The sequence below is a fragment of the Eptatretus burgeri genome, chromosome 1 (genome assembly GCF_056783735.1).
Source record: "Eptatretus burgeri isolate ZD-2024b chromosome 1, Ebu_testis_v1, whole genome shotgun sequence".
In the NCBI taxonomy this organism is placed as follows: Eukaryota; Metazoa; Chordata; class Myxini; order Myxiniformes; family Myxinidae; genus Eptatretus; species Eptatretus burgeri.
Window position 1 is genome coordinate 132,224,809 of NC_140961.1, and position 25,794 is coordinate 132,250,602.

Genomic DNA, 25,794 nt, shown 5'->3' on the forward strand with positions numbered 1-25,794 from the left:
CCTCATTGCACGTGCCTGTGCTTCACTGTTGGTTTTTAGATGGTGATCCAAAATGTGATGAGGATGGAGTCTCCACGGGGCACTTGCAAGTGGATGGAGACAACACACCATGCTGTTCAGGACTGCTCAAACCTTGTACTCCACCAGCAAATGGCACCAACAAAAAGAAAGAGTCACACAGAATAGTGGAAGCTCCTGAAGATAAAGTCTCTGGTACTCATGTAGATGATCAAGAATGTCACTGTTCCACGTGGTCTGAACTTCACAGTCTTCCATGTGCAAATGTGCAAAGCTGTAATTGTAGGGGCAGTTTGAAGTCGCTCAGCCAAAGTGACAGTGACATCACAACAATTAGTAGTTCATTATGTCTCAGTGATGTTTTGCCCACTCCGAAGGAGTTCAGGAACATGCAAAAAAGAGTTTTTGTACCTGTTGATTGTAATAACACCTCGCATACAGGAAGCAACGGTTTGACTTCTCAACAATCAAACTGCTTGAAAATTGCTCGAGTGGCACAGAAGAGACCCAACGACTTATTGCCCCCTTTAAATATTCCAGAAAACGAGTGCAATGGTTTTACGAGAAGTGATCAAACAGAAGACGTAAATGTTGCACAGCAACACAGTTTCGAGATTGCTGCGGATGTGCTTGAGTCTTCAAGGAAGATCGAGAGCCCTAGGAATGGTTCTCTTCACTTTCCCAATAAGCACATGGGCAATCGACAAGCAAGTGGCAATGTGCCTTCGTCGCCATCTGCCTCGCTCAAAAGAAGTCGCAGAGTGAAGGAAGGTCATTGTCGTGTTGAACCCAAGGTTTTAAAAGAAGGATTGTTGCAACACAAAACACCTTCAAAAAATGATGCACCAACACCATCTACCTTTGACGATTATTTTGCTGAAGAAAACCTCCACGAGCTTCCTAGTCCAGAGCAGACAAGGCAGCAGGCAATACGGAAGAAAGCTGCTGAGCTTGCATCGCCCATCTTCGCTTGCATGAACCAACATGAGATGCCATCAATCGACTGTAATGCGACAATTTTGCAAAGAACTCCGAACCGCAGGCGAACAGGCAAGGTGAACTTGTCAATTAGTGAGAAGCCGAGGCGTTTCAGAAGGTACTCTGTACAGCAAAAAGCTTACCTCGCTGAGGTCAAATGTGTCCTTGTGGAAGAGCGATCACGCGAGAACAACACAACGGAAACCATCGAAGATGCCACAGAGTCACTTTTGGAGTTGGAATGTGGTGTCAAACGAAGGACCTTTAAGCCGATGAAGAGAACACGATCGATGGCAAACTTGACCGATCCTGAAGAATGTGTTCAAGTGGATTCGCCAGCAGGTACTCATTTAGTCCACAAATAGGATGAGCAGGTACTCTTTTATATCAGTGTGCTGCTCAGGATGGTTTTAATCTGTAACAGTCAGGTCTTTCTTCATCTTTTAAACCTGTGGTACCAAGCTGGTTAATTCTTTATCACATGCTTCCACTGACGAGTAATACCCGCTCCCTTCAGGAGTGAATTCTCGATTTATATAATAATCAGCCATATGCACATACACATTTATAGGGAATTGCCTTATTTTAATTCAGCTGGAAACACCCACTGCCTCCGGGAGTGACCCTCGGGGAGGAGGTGGAATGGGGGAGGGGGGGGCGGATTATGGTGAACTAAATATATTTTGTGCCGTGGTTGGTAATCTCACCTCTCTCCAGCAGGGGTCAGTAAACCACTTGCACTGTGCCATGTTTTATGCTCTGTAAATGTAATTGTAATGCTCTGACGTGTGCTGATGCCAGTTCCCCACCAGTTTTGTGATGGCGTTGGACCGGGAGGCTGTTTGATCGTTGAGCTTACCTGTTTCCTTTGTTTGCCTTGTAATCCGTAAACGAATACAGGTCTTTGACAAAAGCCGCCAATGCTCTCTGATCCTTTTGCTGCTGATACAAATCATATTTGGTGACCAGGATAATAAGTATCTCTTCAGTAATACTTGTTAATTTTCGGTGCTGCGATGTGGGATAATTGAATGCGATATGGGACATTGTCACGAGCATCATCATCATCATCATCGTTTTTCGGCTGTTTCCATCCTTGCATCCCAAGAAGAGTTGCATCGAATCAGAAAACAGACACAGTGCTGAGGAAGGTGCTAATGTGTCTGTTGTTGGGGTGGCCTAATATTGTTGAGGAAGAATTATGTCATGTCCATTCTTCAAACGAAGGACTGGATGCATACCTTGGGGCAACCGAGTGGTGATACCCACATCTCTGAGGTCCCACCACTCTTCACATGCTTCATGATGCCCATCCAGGCATTGTCAAGATAAAGATGTTCGCTCCTAATTACATTTTTTGGCCATGCATGGATCATGACATTGAAAGAATGGTGAGGACATGTGAAGCATGTCAAGGTGCTCATCCAGTTCCAGCACCACACCTCTCCATCTCTGTGAGTATCTCTGTCAACAATGGAGTAGGATTCGCACCAACTATGCTGGTCCGTTGCACGGAAATAAATTGTTGCTGGTCATCATGATTAGTCCAGGAGCCCAGAAGGTTTATGCAAGTGAAAAGCGCCGGAACGTTTGACCTCATGGGCTGATGGGGTCATCCACCGACATCACAAAAATGCATTGCTGCCGGGTCTGACCCGTGGCTTTCCCCCCGAAATCACTCCATTCGTGACTCCATTACCAATAAACCTATTTTGCTCAATATCTGGAAAAATATGCATGATAATATAACGAATAAGGTGTCTACACCGATGTTTTCATGGTCAATCATGACACTGACACCCGCGTTATTGCTAGAAAATGTATAGTTTACCGTGTACATGTTTAGTTCACCCACAGTTTGCAACGCCATTGCGGAAAAACCCATTTTCATTAATATCTCAAAAATACTGCATGATAATGTCACAAATAAGGTGTCTATACCCATGTTTTTATGGTGAAATATTACAATGCCAACTCCAGTGCTTGAAAATTTTGAGTTCACCCTGAAAGTTTCCGATTCGAGTTGTACCATCTCTGTCTTTTGTTACAATGTGGCAAATATTGCATTGGTCTCTGTCCCTTTTTGTTATTTCAGATCATGGTAAATGACGCCCCCCATTTGTATAACTTGCAAAGAAAGAGGAGAAAAGAAACGTGCCCTGAATTGTTTCAATTCCAGCAACTGGGAAACAGCAAAAAATGCTGCTCGACGGCGATAAGAAATTCAAAGTGACAAGTTTTCGAACACCTCGGAAGAGATCAGAACAGCTGAGGGTCCAGAAGGCAAATATTACCACTCAGTTTGCCTCGGTCGATTCTGTGCTGTTAAGAGAGGCGCACCTCCAAGCACAGAACCATCTGAACCACCTCAGAAGACCACTCGTTCAAGTTCCGATCATCCTTCTACCAGCACGTGAGGTGTCCTTGGACAGGAATGTCTTTTTTGTGGACAGAAGAGGAAGAGGAAGTTGCAGAAAAATGAACCTCTCAGCCAATGTTTGACCACAGACGGGAGCAAGGCAATCCTCCTTGCTGCTAAGAAAAAGTGTGATATGAGGATCATTGGACTCGGGGAAGATCTTATTGCAAAAGGAAGCCAAATAACATAACACTTGTCGTCGTGACTGTAACGGTATGTGACGGATGAAGAGCAAACATCGATGATGTGCTGCAAATAGAAGAACCGAATCACCTCCAATGTCGACATGAAGAAGCTGACACACTCATTGCCTTTCACGCAAACAACATTTCCACTGGTAACATTCTAGTAAGGTCCACTGATACGGACGTCTTCATCATTCTGCTTGGGCTTTCTGGAAGGTCGGAAGGGATCAACATCATCATGGACTATGGATCTGGCAACCACCGAAGGTACATTAATGTCACTAAACTCGCTGACATTCTTGAGAAGAAGTGGACTGGTATCACTGAAGCACTAATCAGCCTTCATGCCTTGACTGGTTGTGATTTCACATCGTGTTTCTACAGAAAGGGCAAAGTGAAGCCCTTTCAGTGGATGGAGTCAGATGCAGCTCATGTGATGGCATTGCGATCTCAAACAGCTGAGGAGGTAGAACGTCCAAGCTGTTACATCCTTTGATTGCGTGCTATATGGCTTCAAAACCTCTGACATTAATGAAGCCAGATACAAGTCGTTCATGCGAATGGGTGGTGGTGACGAAAAGGAGCCCCTTGCCAGAATAAAGAAGATAAACTGTGCCTCTCTTCCCCTGTGCACCAAAACACTTGGTAATCATATGAAAAGGACGCACTATGTGGCAAGAATCTGGAAGAGAGCTGATCAGACAGATCCAACTGGTGGGGCGAGTCCGACAGACGATGGATGGAAGTTGTCTCAAAACTGCTTTGAACCAGACTGGTATCCAGGAAGTTCAGTTCCAGAGTGAACTGGAAGTGTGAACTGGCCTCACTGGCCTTCCAGAGTGGGTTCCAGAGTGAACTGGCCTCACAGGCCCACATGAGGATGATGGGGATGGCGTGGAAGATAATTCAGTAGATGAGGAAGAGTCAGATAATGCTTGGAGTGAGGACAGTGATGAGAGTGACGAAAGTGATAGAGAAGACTTGTAATACCAAGAGGACGTCAAGTTAATTATGTGAACTGCACATTTGCAAGTTTTCCATATATCGTTGTTCGGTAATGGTATCGCTTAATGAGCGGGTGGGTTACACATTTACATGGTAAACTACACATTTCCCAGTAATAACACAGGTGTCAGGGTAATGATTGACCATAAAAATATCAGTATAGACACCTTATTTGTGATATTATCACGCAGTTTTTCAGATAGTGAGGTTTCGGTAATGACGTCGCTAATTTAGTGGATGAACCATGCATTTACTTGGTAAACTATACATTTTCTAGCAATATGCATAGCATCAGGGTAATGATTGACCATGAAAACATCGGTATGGACACCTTATTCGTTATATTATCATGCATAGTTTGCTGGATATTGAGGAAATTAGGTTTTTCGGTAATGGCGGCACGAATTGAGTGATCTCGGTGGGAAAGCCATGGGTCAGACCCGGCAGCAATGCATTTTTGTGATGTCGGTGGATGACCCCATGAGATCAAACGTTCCGGCGCTTTTCACTTGAATAAACTTTCTGGGCTCCTGGACTAGATGTGTATTCCAAGTAGATTGATGTACATATTTCCACCATTGCACTTCGACATCGACCATTGAGAAACTGATGTCTACCTTAGCCACCTCTGGCTTACTTGATGTTGTGGTTTCTGAGAACGCTTCAAATTTCACCGGTGCTGAGTTTGAGGACTTCATGGTACAAAATGGTATTAAGCATGTCAAAGTTGGTGCCTACCACCCTGCCCCTGATGGTTTGGCAGATAAGGCAGTAAACATTGTCAAGTTGGGTCTGACTAAAATCAAGTGGTACTCTCACCATGAAACTGGCTTGTGTGTTGTTCAAGTATCAAAAATCTCCACACATGTCTACTAATGAGACTCCTGCAAAGTTACTCGGCGAACGTCAAAATGCCACGAGATCGACTTCACCCTGACCTCACTGCCCATATAGAGGGGCAAGAGATGAAACAGAATCTGCAGTATGACAGACGCACAATTCAGCGTACATTGTCAACTTGCGATCTGGTATTTACACAAAACTACCTTATCGGTGACCAATGGTTTTCTATGGTTATCGTTTCATTTAACGAATAGCATAGCCATGGTGGTTTCATGAGAAGGTATCAGGACCAGCTACGCAAACGGTTTGTTAGAGATTTGGAGGATGGGGAACATACAAGTCCATCAGATGGTGATGCACCAACTTCACTGCCCTCTCTGCATGCACAGATCCTCCAGTTTCCATCATGGAATCAACAAACAAGACAAATGCAATTTCTTCTGCTTGTTCGGGTCCTCCAGGTACTCCTCACCGGCCAACAAAAGTTAATGAGGACCACGACCATTGTGAAGGGAATCCTTAGTCGAATGTTGAGGGTACATCCAGGATGTCCAATGCTGCTGACACTCCTCCAACTCTGCGACATTCGGCTCGGGTGCACAAGCCCTGCATCATCATGGACCGTTGAATTACTTCTCATTAGTTAAACAGGCCCACACCATGTTCGAGACCAGAATAATCCCTTGGTGATGCCATTGGAACGTTGGTAGTCTACGCAATGTACCCAAGTTCGTTTTTTGGGAAACTGTTTGTGTTGTTTGGTTCATGGGACTTTGGGGGGTTTGGGGGGAGTGTAATGTATTAATGTAATTTTAATGCACTGAGTTGGGTGCTGACTTTCAGTTCCTGCCAATTTAGTTATGGCATAGGCCTGGGAGGCTGTTTGAACATTGAGCTTACCTGTTTCCTTTGTTTGCTTTGTAATCCGTAAACGAATTTGACAAAAGCCATCAATGCTCTCCCATCCTTTTGCTGCTCAGGTTGGTGTTTTATCTGATTGTGTAATGTTTGTTGAGGTGAGATGTTTATACTAGAAGTAGAATAAAGCAAAAGGGGACAAGTTATAATGTTGTAGTTACACTTTAATCTGCGCAGAAAGAGCACCAGGGTTCGAGGGGCTTCATGTTACTTCTGGATTTAGAATCACCGAGCATGGGGCTCAGCAACCCAAATAACAAGAAGAGCATTTTTTTTCAAATCTGGTCAAAAATGCAACATCTTAAAGGTCCACAGAATCAGAAATTAGTGTCTGGTTTCATAAATAGATCTGGCTTCACTTCACACTTAATCTTTTTTTTTCTTGAATTAATATCTTGAAACAAAGATTTAAATGTTTTATTGCGTCCTTGTATGCTCGATTGCCGCCCCCCACTCCCCTCCCCCCACCAAAAAAAAGATGCCGATGTGATTATGTCATATTACGTGACCCGCCACATCATCTCGAGGATACTTTTGCTTCGGGACTTATGTTTACTTGTGGCCTATATACGCTCTGAACTCTGAAAAGATGGTGTGAAGTATGCATGTTTTCCCAAAAGATCCAGCTGGTAAGGAAAATATGGACGGCCAAAGTAAAACTGACCAGAAGAAAGTGGCATGGCCCAACTGCTTCAAGCGTCATTTGTACTGCCCATTTTGATGATAATTTTTATGACACCAGCCTGTAGAGCAATCAGGCTTTATACCAAAGAGGTCAACGATTGACCGTATCCTTGCTCTTCAGGTCCTCACCGAATGCAGACGAGAGTTTCGGTAGGGACTGTTTGCAGCCTGTTTTGATCTCTGCAAAGCGTTCGATTCAGTGAATCGGGATGTCCTCTGGAGGATTCTCAGTCTTCGTGGGGTGCCACCAAAAACTGATCAATCTGATGTCTGAACTTTTCTCTGCTACTGAGAGTGCTATGAGATGTGGTTATACCATCTGACTTATTTCCAGTTGTGACTGAAGTTTGTCAGGGATGTGTACTGGCCCCCACACTTTTCAGCACTTGATGGACTGGATTCTGGGGAGGATGTCGGAGAGATCAGGCTGGGGTGCATTCTCGTGTCGTGCTGTAAATGTGCCCGCGTGCTGGGCAAGACACGAGTCATTGACTGTTCGGCTGAGCCGTGAAGTGTGTACGTTTCAGAAGCGAGGGAGAAGAGTGCTTCTCTGGAAAGAAAAGTACGGGGAAGCTGCTCGTGGCAGAAGCAAAGTGAGGTTAATCAGTCTCGCGTGGGGGAAAAGAATGAGTCGAGACGAAGGCTCGGAGAAGGACAGAAGCCAGAGAGGCAGGATCGTCGGTGGAAAGAGAAGGGCATTACGGCTGGCTTCCCCTCGACGCGGTGAAGAAGACCGCATGATTCTTGGGTTCGTGCTGAGGTGAATTGGCTCGCGTGGAGGAGAAAGATGCCGGTCATTGACTGTTGGGCTGAATCGTGTGGGACCAGCGCCAAAACCTCATGTCAAGCCATCGGGGGAAAGACACGGCGCCATTTTGCAAAGCAGCGGCGTCGGTGAATACGAACAACGCAAGAAGCTGGACGGCGTTTTCTGAGCCTTGGCGTTGAGAATCGCTGCCTGAATTAACTCCTGTACGTTTCCCACCCAGAGAGTGGCTCAGCTCCATTTTGGGGCGCATCTTCCCGTGCAGTGATGAAGCAGTTTGGTGACTTTCAAGCTACTGAAACTCACTCCTGGACCCGAAGCTAAGTGCTGAAATATAGGAGGGATTATTTGTCTTTGTTTTATTCTGTCCCCTTGTTTGTATTTGAGTCTGCGTGGAGGCACCTCAAAATTAGATTTAGGTTACCTCACGTCTTGATATATTTCCATTATAATTGTTAATTTTCTGTTTATTAAATCATTATTACTTAATTTGCTGGTGTTTGTGTATTTATTGTGGATTCAAAAGTAAAACCCGCTGTGCTGTGCTAACATCCTGGTAAAGTTAATAGTTGTTTCTTTCCTGCGCACGCCATAATCTCCGAGAATCTCGGCTGAAAGCCTCCAAGGGAGAACTGTTTGGCCATCCATCCAAGTAGGGGCAGACCCACTAGACATGACAATATTTTTAAAAGTAAAGCTGGTAGAGTATACTTTCAATAAGACCAGACAGCAGTCGAAATCCCTGTCATGACATCATTGGACGAATCGCTCGGAGTGATGTAATCGTGTCTTGATATTTTCAATTCAATTTGCAAAGGAGATCAAGTGTCTTCGGGTTGGAATAGCAATGATGGAATTCAAATATAGTGATCTGTGGGATACAAAACTTAAACTGTTCAGCCTGGTAGATGTGTGCGCTCTACTGAGTGCCGTTCTAGTTACTACAAGAATTACGGAGAAGTGTTGCATCAAAATACCACTAAACTCCACATTTACCACGTTCCATCTCCATTATTTACTGCTTACCAGTTGTTATTGGCTTATTGCCAAGTCTTTCTTCGACGTCGTCCCGAATGTTGTTTGCGCCAGGTATTTCATTCACGATGTCATCCCCAATTTCCACCTTGGATTCATATATGTACGGTATGACAACATCTTTTACATCATGCTTTTGACTATTGCCATAATCTGAGGATTCTTGATCAGAAAGTTATTTGTCATGTTCACTTTCTCATGAGTTTGAAGCAAGTTGTACGGCCATTATCCATTGTGTGCTGAGACGATCATTACGTCATGATGACGTAATTACCATGGCGGTTTTCTGGAAAGTTTAGCGGCGGTACCCGCAGGTTTGGCTTTTTTGTCTTTAACACCTCAAAAAATTATTAGAATTAAAAACCACGTTCAGTTCTTTGTTTATTATGTAAAAATCAATATCATCACTTCAAAACCAAAAAAAAATCTGATTTTGTGGCCATTTCAGAGCCACAATGGTATGCCTGTTTCAATAATATAACTTGAAAGAGCAATCAGATATTGCAGACCCTCACCAGGATTTGTTTTGCGTGGTGTATTTTGTGTGGCAAATAAATGGAAGGATTTACGAAGTGAACGGTCATTAATTGCAGATGAAAGGGCTAAATGGTCTAAAGGCCAAAGGTCTGAAAAGGTGAAGAAGTCCAAAGGTTAAAAGGTGTAAGTGTTAAAAGGCTATAATGGTCTAAAGAGTCTGAATTGTATAAAGGGGTCTAAAGTGGTCTGAAGGGTCTAAAGGGGTTTAAATGGTCTGAAAAAGTCTTAAAAGGGTCTATTGGGGCGAAAGGGTATAAATGGATCTAAAGGTCGAAAAGGTACGTTCCAATTGTACATAATTCATAGACATATTCACATCACACGAGTACATAATTAATACATTTCAATAGTCGGTAATTAAAAGACATACTCACACTTCAATAGTATGTAATTAATACATACTCACTTTTCAATAGTATGTAATTAATACATACTCACTTTTCAATAGTATGTAATTAATACATACTCACTTTTCAATCGTATGTAATTAATACATACTCACTTTTCAATAGTAGGTAATTAAAAGATATACATTTCAAAAGTACATAATTAATCGACATACTTGCATTTCGATAGGATGAAACTTTAGACATTCTCACATTTTGACAATACCTAATATACATATTCACGTTTTGATAGTACATAATTAATAGACACACTCACATTTCATTAGTATGTAATTAATAGACATACATTTCAGAAGTACGTAATTAATAGACATACTCACGTTCAAACAGTCCACACTTCATAGATGTACTCACTTTTCAATAGTACGTTATTAAAAGATATAATTACGCTCAAACAGTCTATAATAGATGCACTCACTTTCAATAGTACGTAATTAAAAGATATAATTACGCTCAAACAGTCTATAATAGAATGATGCACTCACTTTCAATATTACGTAATTAATAGATATAATCATGTTCAAACAGTCCATAATAAATGTACTCACTTTCAATAGTACGCCATTAATAGACAATACTGTACTTCTGTTTCAATGAAGCGTAATTGTAGTTTTTTTCTTGATTGCTCAAACACATTTCCTGAAACAACATCCTATGTTCCCAAAACGGTTTACACACAAATCAAGACAGTCTTGTGGTTTGCAAAACTTCAAAAATCCTTTGTAAAATGCAACAGTGCTGTGAAATCTCAAAATCAAATATTCACATCAAAATGATACATTTGTCATCAAATGAAAAGCTCGCATAATCAACCATTTTACAAAGGTGCAATAAATTCAAAATATAAACATCGAAATGTTTACCTTTTTCATTTTTTTTTTTTACTCATACTATTTCTGCCTGTTTACTCTTCTTACTAATTGGGCACGAGCAGGTGTACCCGGCATTGCCCGGTGCTGTTCTAATCCTGTTGGCATTTTAATGAAATCAATTTTTTTTTTTTTTACAGATTTTCTTTTTTGTGATGACCGAAAACATTTCCCGGTGTTTTCGGGAGCCTTTGTGAGGACCGAAAACACCTTTCATATAGCTCGCGACAAAGGCCTAAGCCTTTGTAAGTAATTAAAATAAGAAATCCTTATTATTAGTACGATAGGGCAATTTAAAAATATATATATATACATACAATCCAGCTTTTCTTTTTTTTTCAAAATTTTCCATATTATCTTTTTGCCTAAAATGACTGAATGAAAAAGGGATTTTACAGGAATTCAAGATGTAGCCTCTGATTTCTGTCAGGCCAAATGTTTTGTTTGTTTTTTTGATGCATAATCGAGGCTCATCGAAGAACTAGTACTAGTCCACCGAATGAATCAGGACGCAACAGGACAAAAGGAACAGCAGTGAAGGGAGAAAACACCAACAGCAGAGCCAAAGACCAAGCAAGAGGGGGTGGACAAACAATGAGTGTGGAGAGAATGCATGGGGTGGACAAGATGGATTCAAAAGGAAACTCTCAGGAGGAAAAAGTGGAAATTTGGAAGCATTGGGGTGGGTTTGTGGGGGGGGAGGTTGGTGAACAAGGGTAGAAAAGATCATTGTTTTGGATTGGGAACAATCATAGATGGTGGTGAACAGCTGTTTTGAAGATCTGGAGGGAAGAATGGGATTGAGGAGTAAGTGGAAGTTGGTTCCACAGGTGGGAATAAAGAGAAACAAATGAGTGGAGGTGAGCAGTGATCCTCGACTTGGGTAATTTCACCAAAAAGGGGTTGATTGTGGGTCATGTGTGCCTCGTAGAAACATGGAGGGGGGGTACAAAGCACGGAAAGGGCAGAGGGTGCAAGACCAGAAAGGAGGCGGTAGAAGACAGAGAGACCACCGACCTGTCTGTGATGGCAGGTGAAGTGATAGCCCATAGACTCAGCTTCATTGCAGAAGATCCCAATAATCTTAAAGGCCTTTGCTTCCATGGCATCAAGTTGAGCAGTATGTGAGACAGGGGAGCCAGCCCAGTGGGAAGAGCAGTACTCCATCAAGCTGCAGATGATGGCCTTGTAGGTGGATAGGAGCTCAGGTTTACCAAGGAAGGACTTTCTGCAACTGAGGATGCACAGTTGGCAGCTGTCTTTGGAGGCCAACTTTGAAATGTGGTTTGCCCAAGAAAGATCATGGCTGATAGTGAGACCCAAGAGTTTGAATGATTGAAATTCCTCAAGAGGATTGTTGAGAAAGTAGACGGGAGGGTTTCTGACGAGTCTGAAGCAAGTCCTTTCGGTCCTTTCTTTCAGTGACAGTCTTTTCAGAGAGAAATAGTGAGAGTGTGAGATTTGTCAGGATTAAAAGACGTAGTCCAAGTGTTGAACCAGCTTGTGATTCTATCAAGGTCAACAGCGAGGGAAGATGTTGCTCTTTGCACATCTGAAGGAAGAGTGATGCTTTGACAGATCAGTGAAATGATGGTGAGGGTTTTGCAGAGACTCAAAATGATTGGGTCCGAGACACTTGTGGCACTCCTGCATTGACAATGATTGAGATCCATGCCCTGACAATGAGAGTGGACGAAGCCGGCAGCCCATGATAGGTGGTGCCTTTGGATGCCGTTTGTTGAGTTCTTGTACTTGTTTGAATGAAAAGGTCATATTGTAATTGTGCTACTTGTTTCACCTTCTCACCCAGGAGAGAATTTGGCACATTATGGACCATGCTCAAGAAAACACAGGAACTCTCAAGAACTGATAACATCGGTTGAAGAGAAATCCACATGCGAGGCCAGGAACACGGTACAGGTTAGTGTTTCTGCTTTCGTTTACAAGAGCAAATGTTTGAAAATAAATTGGTGATAACTAAATATATAAGAACCCGAAGTTCATGTGGTGATGTTATGAAAGGTAGTTAAAAAAATTTTTTTGTTTCAACAACATGGATTATTTAATGCCAAATTAATAACCCAGATGTGAAAAAAACAAACAATGGAGCCTGTGATTGTTCCGTGGGCATAGAGCTGCCTGTCCAATTACGTAGGGAAGGAATGAACATGTGAATTGTTAATATTTGTGAATATTTGCCACAAGTGCATCGACTAATGCATGGCATACCTGGTTTTATGTGTAACTCAGAGGGAGAAGAAATGACACAACTCTCCAGTATGCAGTGTCCAAAATTTCTGCTGTTTCATGACCATGCAAACGCTCGGGTGATTTGTGAGATAAATCCGCACACTTGCTTTCATTTTGGGGTTCAGCAAACATGAGGAAAGCATCCAGCCGGTACGAAGGTTTAATGTATCATTCGCCCATTTTCAAAACGAATCTCTCCATTGGCTGTTTCAATCGAATTTTATCTGTGAATTTTACCAAAATGTCACGAGCCAAGGACAACAATTGGAATATACGAGTGAAAGCAATATATTAGTATTTTATATTGTTTCCTGCATTGTCAAATAAAGTTGGTTTATTAACTCGTTCACATTATTGTATCATCTGCGTTTTAATTTCCAACCATTCCTTTATTTTTGTGATTACATGGGATGTTTGGTGTCTTTTGCAATTACAAGGGAAGCGACGTTTGGTCTTTCTTACGATTAAACGCGACATTAATCCTCTTTTATAATTACTAGGAACATTCGGTCTCTTTTACAACTTGAACGTCACTCGAAGGAGCACATAGTCGCACCTTGGGTGCTCATTCTGGAAAAAAATACCATTGTTAACTGAACACGCTACTATTATGGTCCATATACCCATATCATCCATGCACCCTATTATGTTACGTACCTTGCCGTTATCCTTGGCTTTATTGATTACAGCAAATACAACCTGTCGCTTCGCTGATGGGGATATTATGGGTCGGGGGGAAAGAGGGAGGGTAGGAAGAGGGTAGAGAAAGAGGAGGGAGGGGAAGAAGAGAGGGAAAGGAAGGAGAAGAGAGAGGATGAAGGAGAGGCAAGGGAGGGGAGAGCAGGAAGGGGAAGCTCGGATGGATGGGGAAGGGGGTGCTAGGAAGAGGTGAAGAGCAAGGAACGTGGGGGGGTGGGGAGAGTGATGCCTCACCAAACGTTGCTGTATACTGTGGGAGGGATGGTTGTGAGGAAGGGCGTGTGTGAGAGAGACAGAGACAGAAGTGTGGGAGAAGACTGCTGTATTTTATTCGGTGGGGGAGGAGTAATTGGGGGGAGGAGAGAGACAGAGACAGAGACAGAGAGACACACAGAGACAGAGAGACAGACAGAAAGGAGAAAGGAAGAAGGAGGGTGGGGTTAGCAAAGAGAATAATGTTATGCTTAATGACCGAACACACACACACACACACACACACACACACACACACACACACACACACACACACACACACACACACACACACACACACACACACACACACACACACACACACACACACACACACACACACACACACACACACACACACTCTCTCCCTCTCTCTCTCTGTCTCTCTCTCGCTCTCTCTCTCTCTCTCTCTCTCTGTCTCTCTCTCGCTCTCTCTCTCTCTCTCTCTCTCTCTCTCTCTGTCTGTCTGTCTGTCTGTCTGTCTGTCTCTCTCTCTCTCTCTCTCTCTCTCTCTCTCTCTCTCTCTCTCTCTCTCTCTCTCTATCTCTCACTGAGGTTTCAGTACCCAGAAATTTTGGCCGAAACAGCACAGAAATCAAGAAAATGACCAAATACCAAGTTTCCAAAAACAAGTGAAAAGGCCCTGGAAGTTGAAGAGTTCCGAAATTGCACCAGTGATCATTGAAGCAATGGGAATGATGAAGAAGAACCTTACAGAGATCTTTTAAAACATCTCTGGGAATATTACGACAAACAAACTACAGTTGGAAGCTGTCCGGAGCTCAGTGATTATCCTCAAAAGAGCCCTCGGAACAAAACTTCAAACCTTGGTCCATGATTGGTGACCGCCCTTACCGAAACGGAGGTGGATACTTTGAGACCTGGGAGGACTCTGTTCCACCTTTTGAAACCCACATATGGAGATTCCAAATAACACACACACACACACACACACACACACACACACACACACACACACACACACACACACACACACACACACACACACACACACGTAGATACTTTAGAGATCTAGGGTGGGAGCATTTAAAACGCATTATCTATCTGGCAAAGGTCTGCTTGCATGCATGCATGCTCGAACATGCAGCGTCCTTTGCACCCCTCCGGTCTGCTCACTCCGAATCTGATTCATACATGCTGCAGTCCCCTCAACAGAGGAGGAGGGGTGGGGTAGCAAGGGGAGGGGGAGATGTGAGAGAGAGAGAAAAGGGGGGAGAGTCGCAGGGTTGGAAAGAGGGAGAATGGTGGGAGAGAGGGGGATAGGGCTGAAAGGGAAAGAGAAGGGTGGGAGAATGAGAGAGGTGAGGGGGGGGAGAGATTCCGGCAGATGAGAGGCTCAATTTAACGTCCATCCGAAGGACGGCACACACAATGATGAATCACCCTGCCTGTGAAACACCGGGATGACAGTTTATTGCTGGGTCGGGATTCGAACCCATGTTAGACACTTAGAGTGAGCATGTGTACCTCTCGGCTCTCCTGCCGTAATGTGGCGATTCATTACTTCATAACAACTGAAAACATTTTTTACTCATTGTGATCATATAGTTTATTTTGCCTTCCTACCTCTGGTATGGAACTGTGATATCGCCATTGATTGAATCTTGAAGAATGCGTGCCAAGCGGCTTTCCCTCGCAATCCACGGAACTGTTGAAGAAACTTAAAAAAATGAAACATTTAATTTTTATTTGTATTTATCTATGCTGAAGTGATGGATCATATAATGGAAGATCGCATAAAAAGAGGAAACGCCGTGTAAAATAACATTTCACATTTTCAGCGAGCCAGCCAACGGCCGGCTTGATAAGAAACGGCCGGCTTGGCATGTGATTAGCAATCACCAACCGTCATCTTAAACATACACCTCCTAGCGATGCCCAAAATGTCAAATATGTCCGAATTTGACAAATTAACACTTTTATAGGAGTTGGAACTGCTGCTAAGTTCGATTCCGGAGCTTAATTTTTGTAATTCAGCTTAGTTTAAGAGATTCCCGAGGTTATCGCATGTGCGGAAATGAAACAAAGCCATGCACACTGGCGTCTCCGGGCGTTTATAAGCATTGCAATGTACCTAGCGATTCATAGATATGATGAACACGCATTTGATCATATAAGTGAGGAAAGTGAAAAAAAAAAAAAACTTTATGCTGCAGAAATCATTGTGGCCTGTTCCAAGTCGAGGCATGATTGAGCAAGCCAAAAACTCATGACAGCTTCAGACCCCGGCAAAGAAATCTGGGATGCGCTTTCAGACCCCAGAGAGAGAGATAGTTGGCCGAGGATGGCCTGATATAAATGAATAAGGTCGTTAATTATCTTTTCATGGTTTTGTAGTTATGAAGAACACACACACACACACACACACACACACACACACACACACACACACACACACACACACACACACACACACACACACACACACACATAATGTAAGTGTGCCATTCGCTCTTTTTTACAATTAAGTGGGACATTCACTCTCTTTTACAATTAAGTGGGATATTCACTCTCTTTCACAATGAAGTGGGACATTTGCTTTCTTTTACAATTGAGTGGGACATTCACTCTCTTTTACAATTAAGTGGGACATTCGCTCTCTTTTACAATTAAGTGCGACATTCAGTCTCTTTTACAATTAAGTGGGATATTCGCTCTCTTTTACAATTAAGTGGGAGGTTCACTCTCTTTCACAATTAAGTGGGATATTCACTCTCTTTCACAATTAAGTGGGATATTCACTCTCTTTCACAATTAAGTGGGATATTCACTCTCTGTTACAATAAAATGGAACATTCTTTCTCCTTTACAATTAAGTGGGACATTCACTCTCCTTCACAATTAAGTGGGACATGGGCTCTATTTTACAATGAAATGGGATATTCACTCACTCTCTTTTACAATGAAGTGGGACATTCACTCTTTTTTTTTCAATTAAGTGCGACATTCGCTCTCTTTTAGAATTAAGTGAGATATTTGCTATCTTTTGCAAATGAGTGGGACATTTGCTCTCCTTCACAATTTAATGGAATATTTGCTCTCTTTCACAATAGTGTAGGCTCTCGGGGGGAGTTCATGGCCTTCGCAAAAGTACAAACTCACCCATGATTTTATTGTTGTACATACCAAGACGTTTCAAAAAAATTTGGGTGACAAGCCCAAATCTGTATAGATTTTGCTACAGAGGGTGCTTTTCAAAATGGCCACCATAAGTATTACTTTTGACCATATCTTGGTCTGTGAGACTCATAGAGACATGATATTGGTGCCTAAACCTCTGTTTTCAGAGTCAAGGAACTCAATAAGACCAAGAACAATTACATTGGCTCCTTCGTTTGTGGCAGCCATCTTCAATTTCAAAATGGCCCCATTCAAAATCGCAGTTGTCCATATATCAGTCATCAAAACACATAGACGCTTCATGTTGGTGGCTATACTCATGCATTTAAGCCCAAGGAATCCAATTATAAGAGTATAATAATACAGTGTTTCACTGAGACCAGCAAAAATCTTCTTGAGTGTATTCAGGTAACCTATAAATCCAACGTGACGCCCATAACTATTATCACCAAAATCATGGGTGACTTTGTACTTTTGCGATGGTCAATAACTCCCCCGAGAGCCAGGATTATATGGTGTCCATCACAAAATTGAAGATTTGCTGCTTTCTGTAATCATTACGTTTAAAGATCTTCATTTAACAAATCAACTCACTGTAATCCGCTTCTCTTTTATTTCAGATAAATTCTGAAGACAAGCACTAATACAAGACCTAATACAAGCCCTAATCCACAATCAGCAATGGAATTTGTACAGCTTTCGGGGACAGGAGTTGGTGATTTTGACTGGACAAAGTGTGTAATTTGTCAAGAGCCAACGCAGGGAAAACTGATCAGCACACCCAATGGGTGTAAATGAATACGGGAAGCTAGTGACATACGAAACGTCTCTGAAACAAAATGCATAAGTTGATGCCAGCCGAGAGTGACTTCTTCTATTATCATGTTTCCAACCAGTGCTACAAGAAGTGCACCAGTGCTACAAGAAGTGCACCAATGCGAATCTGCTCAGACGCATCCAGGAAGGAGGGAAATCACAGAAAGCATCGCTATCCTCAGAAGAATCTGGCAGTCCACATGGGGTTGCGACTCGTGCTCACTCCGCTGTACGCTCACCTTCAAATCCAACAGATGCAGATAGTGTCAACTACTCGATGAACTGCATAATTTGTAACAAGAAGTCACACAAATGGGACTTTATGAAATATCGTATATCTGAGTCGAACCGTGCTACTTCACTTTTACAAGCAGAAAACTTCTTCCAGGATGACATTTTCAGTCGAATGTGTGACCTCCAGGATGAGCATGCAGTTTTTGGCGCTGACTTGTATTATAACAAACAGTGCATGACATCATACATCCAAAAGTTTGAGAATGCTCAACGTTCAACTGGCGATACAGCAGAGCTGAACCCCAAGCAGCGTGCATGGAGTGATATCGTTTCTGAGTTAGAAGAGGGACTGAATAGTGGCAATGGCTATGAACTAAGTATAATCAGAGACCGATTGAATAGACTTGTGGAGGACGAGCATCAATTTCGCAATAGAGATGTGAAGATACATATATTTTTAGACACTTTGGTAGTAGCATTGATTTTACATATCCTGACCAGTTGTGAAAGTCTTTGATGGTTTATAGTGTGCCATGTAATAGAGCAGATGTTTTGGCAGAGCGTATTCGCTCCATTGATCCTGTACAGGTTTGTGCCAGTGTGCTACGGCAAAGTCTTGATAGTCATGATTTTAACCGAGATGATAGATTCTGTGATGCTCAAGATCTAAAACATGCATGCTCCAGTATGAGAATGCCAGAACCGATACTTCGGTTTTTAGGATATTTATACAATTTCAACCCTGAGACGTACCCCAAGGCAGCTGAAGCTGTAATGACGGAAACAGATCCTACAGCAGAGGATGTAGATGATGAAGAGTTAGATGACGATGCATGTGAAACAGAGAATAGTGACGGTCGGAATAACAGTGATTCCAAACAGACTGCTGTTGGTTGCCTCTCTGCTCAACGTTGCAGGTAGATCCAAGCTTTGTTTCAGACTATGTATTATGTACATCATTGTGGCAGAAGGAGAACGCCAATGCATATAATGAATGCTGAATGAGCTCACAGTCTCGGGCATGGAGGGAAAAATCATCACCAATATCTTGAATCGTCAAGGGCTTGCGCTAAGCTTCGGAGAACTGTGACGATATCATTATGACATTGCAACCTACACTGCACAGCAGAATAGGCAGGATGTCGCACTACCAGCTCATTTTGATCCTGGAGAATTCACATCAGCAGCCTTTGACAACAGGGATCATGAAGGTGCTCATGTGTCTGAGCATGACTTTTATGCTCTCTTTTACAATTAAGTGGGACATTCACTCTCTTTTACAATTAAGTGGGACAATCACTCTCTTTTACAATTAAGTGTGACATTCACTCTCTTCTACAATTAAGTGGGATATTTGCTCTCTTTTACAATTAAGTGTGACATTTGCTCTCTTTTTCAATTAAGTGGGACAATCACTCTCTTTTACAATTAAGTGTGACATTCGCTCTCTTTTACAATTAAGTGGGATATTTGCTCTCTTTTACAATTAAGTGTGACATTCGCTCTCTTTTTCAATTAAGTGGGATATTTGCTCTCTTTTACAATTAAGTGGGATATTTGCTCTCTTTTACAATTAAGTGGGATTATTTGCTCTCTTTTACAATTAAGTGGGATATTCCCTCTCTTTTACAATTAAGTGTGACATTCACTCTCTTCTACAATTAAGTGGGATATTTGCTCTCTTTTACAATTAAGTGTGACATTTGCTCTCTTTTTCAATTAAGTGGGACAATCACTCTCTTTTACAATTAAGTGTGACATTCGCTCTCTTTTACAATTAAGTGGGATATTTGCTCTCTTTTACAATTAAGTGTGACATTCGCTCTCTTTTTCAATTAAGTGGGATATTTGCTCTCTTTTACAATTAAGTGGGATATTTGCTCTCTTTTACAATTAAGTGGGATTATTTGCTCTCTTTTACAATTAAGTGGGATATTCCCTCTCTTTTACAATCAAGTGGGATATTCCCTCTCTTTTACAATCAAGTGGGATATTCCCTCTCTTTTACAATTAAGTGGGATATTTGCTCTCTTTTACAATTAAGTGGAATATTTGCTCTCTTTTACAATAAGTGGAATATTTGCTCTCTTTTACAATAAGTGGAATATTTGCTCTCTTTTACAATTAAGTGGGATATTTGCTCTCTTTTACAATTAAGTGGGATATTCCCTCTCTTTTACAATCAAGTGGGATATTCCCTCTCTTTCACAATTAAGTGGGATATTCGCTCTCTTTTACAATTAAGTGGTACATTCACTCTCTTTCACAATTAAGTGTGACATTCACTCTCTTTTACAATTAAGTGTGACATTCGCTCTCTTTTACAATTAAGTGGGACATTCACTCTCTTTTACAATTAAGTTGGACAATCACTCTCTTTTACAATTAAGTGTGACATTCGCTCTCTTTTTCAATTAAGTGGGATATTTGCTCTCTTTTACAATTAAGTGGAATGTTTGCTCTCTTTTACAATTAAGTGGGATATTTGCTCTCTTTTACAATGAAGTGGAATGTTTGCTCTCTTTTACAATTAAGTGGAATGTTTGCTCTCTTTTACAATTAAGTGGAATGTTTGCTCTCTTTTACAATTAAGTGGGATATTCGCTCTCTTTTACAATTAAGTGGGATATTCGCTCTCTTTTACAATTAAGTGGGATATTCGCTCTCTTTTACAATTAAGTGGGATATTCGCTCTCTTTTGCAATTAAGTGGGATATTTGCTCTCTTTTACAATAAAATGGGGGCATTTGCCCTCTCACAATTAAGTGGGACATTCACTCTCCTTTTCATTTTGGTGGGATATTTGCTGTCTTTTACAATTAAGTGGGTCGGAACATTCAATCTTTTAAACAATTACATGGGACACTCGCTGTTTCACAATTATGTGGGTCAGAAAATTCAATCTTTTAAACAATTACATGGGACATGCAGTCTCTTCTTCAATTAAATGAGACATTCGGTTTCCTTTGCAATATTAAATGGGGCATTTAGTCTCTTTCGCAATTACAAAGAACATTCGGTCTCTTTTACAATTACAAGGAACATTAACTCTCTTTTACAATCAAATGGGATGTTTTTGTCTCTTAACATTAGAAAAGAAGGAATGTTCAGTCTTTTTGTCAATTACACGGGACATTCACTTTTTTTTTTACAACGAGCAGAGTACTCGCCCTACGGGCGATCTTATACCCACCCTACGGGCGATCCAAGCATGCAACACGTTCTTCTGACGCATTCCTTGATTTGGGCTGTTTGAAGGCAACTGACAGCTCTGTGTAGGCAAAAAACATAATAGTTACCAAGGTTACATGCATGAAGCAAAAACATACCTTCTGCATTTCAAAACACCTCATTGCACTGGAAAACGTGGGGATAGGAATACTGCACTCTACATGGTGGAGACTTATAATACCCTCCCCAACCTGGAGGTGGCAGGACATGATACACATTTACAGAAAGAATTTGTGTCCTCCCCACCCCCTCACACCCCTAACCCCCCCCCATACACCACCGGAAAAGATGAAAACACCCCAATTCTTTAATTGACTTCGTGCTGATCCTCTGTAGCAAGTCTGGATGTAATTGGCCCAGAACTGTAGGAGGAGTGGCGTGACAAACAAACACACAAACACCAGTCCATAAATTATAGTAAGGATTCCATGGGATGTTTGGTCTCTTTTAAAATCACAATGGAATATTCATTCATTGTTTTTAGAAATTAAACAGGACATTCGCTCTCTTGTACAATTACATGGGATGTTTTGTGTTTTTTTTAAATGGCGAGGGAAGGGACATTTGGTCTCTTTTACTATTTCATTGGGAAGGGACATCCAGTCTCTTTACCAATGACAATTATTCGACAAGTCGCTACATTCAATGGATGCTCCAAATATTCTACTTCCTGTAATGAAGAAATTATCTGCTCCGAGTTGGTTCGTGTCATCTCTCTTCTTCTCCGCGTTCCCAGGAAAACACTGCACCATATGTGATTCACATCTTGTTTTTGTGGATGAGTTTATGAGCATATTGTTTGCGAGTGGATTGCTTCACGTGTATTATGGATTCTGTTGAAAAAGAAAAGTGCTTTGAAAAAAGGACAGGTGAAGAAAGGTTTTCGAAAAAGTTACGATACAAAATTTATGCTGATATTTATAAGAACACCTGAAATAACATACTGAAGAGCTGAGATCGGAGATCACTCGTGGTATAGCTAACTTAATATTAGTCAATTGGTAGCTCTTGCAATTTTTTTTTTGGTCTACCAAATCGAGGCTCATATCAGAGCGAATATACAGAAACATATAACAAGGCATGAGACAAGAGGGGTGGGAGAAGTAAGCACAAAATGGTGTGGAACAAAGACAATAGGATATCTGTGGAAGGGAGAGGGATGGGGTGGGGTACACGGTGTAAACAGATGATACTACAGGGACTTTCAGGAAGGAAAACGGAATTTGAAGGAGGTGGGTTTATGGTGGATTAACGGAGGTAGTAAAAATCAAGATTTTGGATGGGGGAAGATGTGAGATGGTGGTGAACAGCAGTTTTGAAGACCCGGAGGGAGGATTGGGATTGAAGAGAGTGTGGGAGTTTGTTCCAGAGGTTGGGAAAAAGAGGAATGAAAGAATGAAGGTGAGCAGTGATTCTTGATTTTGGCAATTTCACCAGAAGGAGATTTTTGGTGGACCTGGAGTGCCCTGAGGAAATATAGGGGGGACAGATCACAGACAGCGCAGTGGGGGCAAGGCCAGAGAGTAGACAGCAGAAGACAGAGAGACCACCAACCTGCCTGCGGTGAGAGAGTGAGAGACCCAAAGGCTCAGCTTCATCATGGGAGATACCAATGATCTTAAAAGCCTTGGTTTCCACAGCGTGAGGGCAGGAGCACCACTCCAGAGAGGAAAGCAGTACTCCATCAGACTGCGGATAAAAGCTTTGTCAGTGGTTCGAAGCTCAGGTGTGCCAAGGAAGGACTTTGCATGACGTAGGATGTCCAGTCTTGACTGGCTTTGGAGGTCAGCTTGGAGATGTGGCTTTCCCAGGAAGGATTATGGCAGATACTGAGACCCAAAAGCTTGAATGAAAGGACTTCTTCAAGGGGATTGTTGAGAAAGTAGATGGGGGTGGTGGGGGGGGGGGTTCAGATGGTCCTATCAGAGAGAGATGGTGAGGGGTGTGAGATTTGTCAGGATTGAAAGACATATTCCAAGTGGTTGACCAGTTTGTGATTTTATCCAGATCTGCAGAGAGTGACGAGGCTGCTGCCTGCCAATCAGAGGGATGACAGATGGTACGGCAGAGGGTGGAGTCATCAGCAAAGAGATAAAGAGAATTTTCTAGTCCCGGGTTTGAATCCTGGCCAAGCCCAATGAAAAACTTTGGGCTTGTTCTTCAAATAGCGGGACACCACAGACACCAAGACTAAACACTCAATGCCTCCCTCCAGGAGTCATAATAACGGTGCTGCTGCAAATAATGATGGTGTTAATTAAAGCGAGTCATTACGGAATGCACAAACTCGAAGAAAAACATTCTGTGGGTCCAAGCGTGGGAAGTTTCATGATATCGAGAAAAGTGTTGTTGACTTTGTGACTGAAAAACAAAATGAAGGAATACCCATTACAAGAGGAGTGATTTCAATGAAAGCACGGGAAGTTGCTTGGGAGATGCAGGAACCGGAATCAGAGTTTAAAGGCAGCCTTCGATGGTGCAAACGCATGATGTGTCCTAACAGTTTTGCCATGTGAAACTTAGCTTTGTGGAAAAAAAAGACCATAAAACTATGCAGATAATTTAATGCCTGTAGTTGTATATACAGACATCTTTTATGCATAGTCACATAAATAATATTTTGGTACCCCACCCTAAAGTGAGGGTCGTATTCTGTTCGAGTCCGGATTAAATTCTGTCTAATTCCGGAACTTCAAAGTCGCAACATATTTTAGTTAAATTCTTATTTTTGAAAAAAAACGGGAATATTGTGATCAGCTCTGTCTGTCTGTCCATCATGCTATCTCCTAAACAGTTGTGCAAAAATTCAACAAACTTGTTTTGTTCAACATTATGATCACCACATGGCACGAGGTGCAAGAACAGTATTATTTTTGGCTCCGTCCCCTGGGGGCATGGCCAAAAGGTCAAATACCAAAAAATTGGAATTTTAGGAACATTTAAAAAAAATTTTCATGAAACTTTGTATTTGCAATCGACATGAAATGGGGACGCATGAAATATGTAACAATTTTTTTTTTGTATTTGAACCCCAGTTCATGCCCTCTGGGGGTGGGTCTTTCGGGTCACAAGGGACAAAATGGGAAACAAATTTCTCGATTCGATTTATTTATTTATTTATTTTTGTATACATTGACGAGACTCATATGAGACCTAACACACGACGCACAGCAAGGGGGGGGGGCATGAGACAAGAGGGGTGAGAGAGGGAAGGACAAAACAGTGGGGAACAGAGACATTAGGAGATCTGTGGAAGGGAGAAGGATGGGGGCAATGAGGGTATCCTGTAATGATGAAATATTGCGTCATTCTTGGTGAAATTTTTGCCCTCTTTCAACTTTGCTTTCGGTGGAAAGCCTGGAGATTTGTGGTGGTGCCCCGTCGACTTCCCTCTAGTTTTTTTTTGTTTTTTTTTTAATACAATTTCTTGTCTTTCTTTGAAGTTATTTTGATTGGTAAATGACTCTCATTGCTTCTCCAGATTTGTTTTATCGATTAGTAACTTGATGTACAAATAATCGCTCATTGTGTATGCAATTGGCACATAAATGATATTGATAGCGAGGCAATTTCCCCAAAATTGATACTGTATGTCCTTTCATATCACATCATAACAAAAGTTGCTTTTCTTAAAATCCATTGCTTTATCTCCGCAACAGTTTGTTTGTGCTTGGTAATAATTTCAGCAGATATTTCTGCTCCATAGCACATTAAATAAAATAACAACTGTCATCATTGCAGGTAAAATACCAAACAAAGCTTGTGGTTCCATTTGCCAAGAGAGTTTCATAATATTGTTATGTGCATGGGAGAGGATGATAGCCCCGGGTATTGTATAAATTTTTAACGGAAAAACACCAATGCCTTCTTGCTGTGCACCTTGCCTTGGTGGGGCGGTGCTTTGTGTCTATGTTGGTGAGGAAGTGTCCCACAGAGTTGTCCCATATTAGTGTCCCACAGAGTCCCTTAACCCTGAGTTTGCTTATCTGCCCCACCCCATCTCTTTTATGATTACTACACACTCCTCCCCCACCCCACCATCACCCCTATTTTATAAACTGCTATGAAATCATGCCATTCCATTGGTCCTGGTTTCACAATTACATGATTAGCATGAAGCTGTTGTGGTGGTGCCGGAACATATGCTTTGGCGAGCGAGCTGGACTCTCCCTTCAGCTGTAATATCAAAGGGAAAATGCTGCGGGTGCATTGGAGTTGATCGATAAAAGGCAGAAGAGAGTGAAGATATTCCAAGAGTCATCAGAAGAGCTTGGACCAGCAGGGAAAATGGAGTGTTGTGTAGATTTGGAGATTATCCCTCTCCAGAGAGCGAGTTGGCATGTATCCTGGAATGACCCACATGTCCCGATTCTTGAATAAATAATGCTCCAGGCAGTTAAACCAACACTTGCAGAGGTTTAAATCACTTTTTCTTTATTTTAAAACACTCCAAGTACGACGGTAAAAAACCATGCTTTCTTCACATACAACCACACGTTCCGCCAGA

The 25,794-nt window shown here is 41.9% G+C and overlaps 1 protein-coding gene and 1 pseudogene across 13 annotated transcripts in view; both read left to right on the forward strand.

The window, feature by feature from the left end:
• The window catches only part of MCPH1 (microcephalin 1), a 154,725-nt gene that overhangs the window by 33,873 nt on the left and 95,058 nt on the right, over positions 1 to 25,794 (forward strand). For 7 of the 13 annotated variants that reach the window (XR_015062462.1, XR_015062463.1, XM_085898357.1 and 4 more), the window contains 3 exons: positions 40 to 1,338; positions 8,906 to 8,959; positions 12,475 to 12,584. Coding sequence is in view for 11 of the 13 variants with exons in the window: in XM_085898357.1 (XP_085754483.1) it covers positions 40 to 1,338; positions 8,906 to 8,959; positions 12,475 to 12,584 (1,463 nt within the window). In the remaining 2 variants the exon portion in view is untranslated. Of the gene's footprint in view, positions 1 to 39; positions 1,339 to 8,905; positions 8,960 to 12,474; positions 12,585 to 12,914; positions 13,264 to 17,626; positions 21,807 to 25,794 lie in introns of those variants that run through there. The other 6 variants (XM_085898374.1, XM_085898381.1, XM_085898429.1 and 3 more) reach the window with 5 other exon arrangements.
• On the forward strand, positions 18,100 to 21,806 carry LOC147035439 (uncharacterized; annotated as a pseudogene).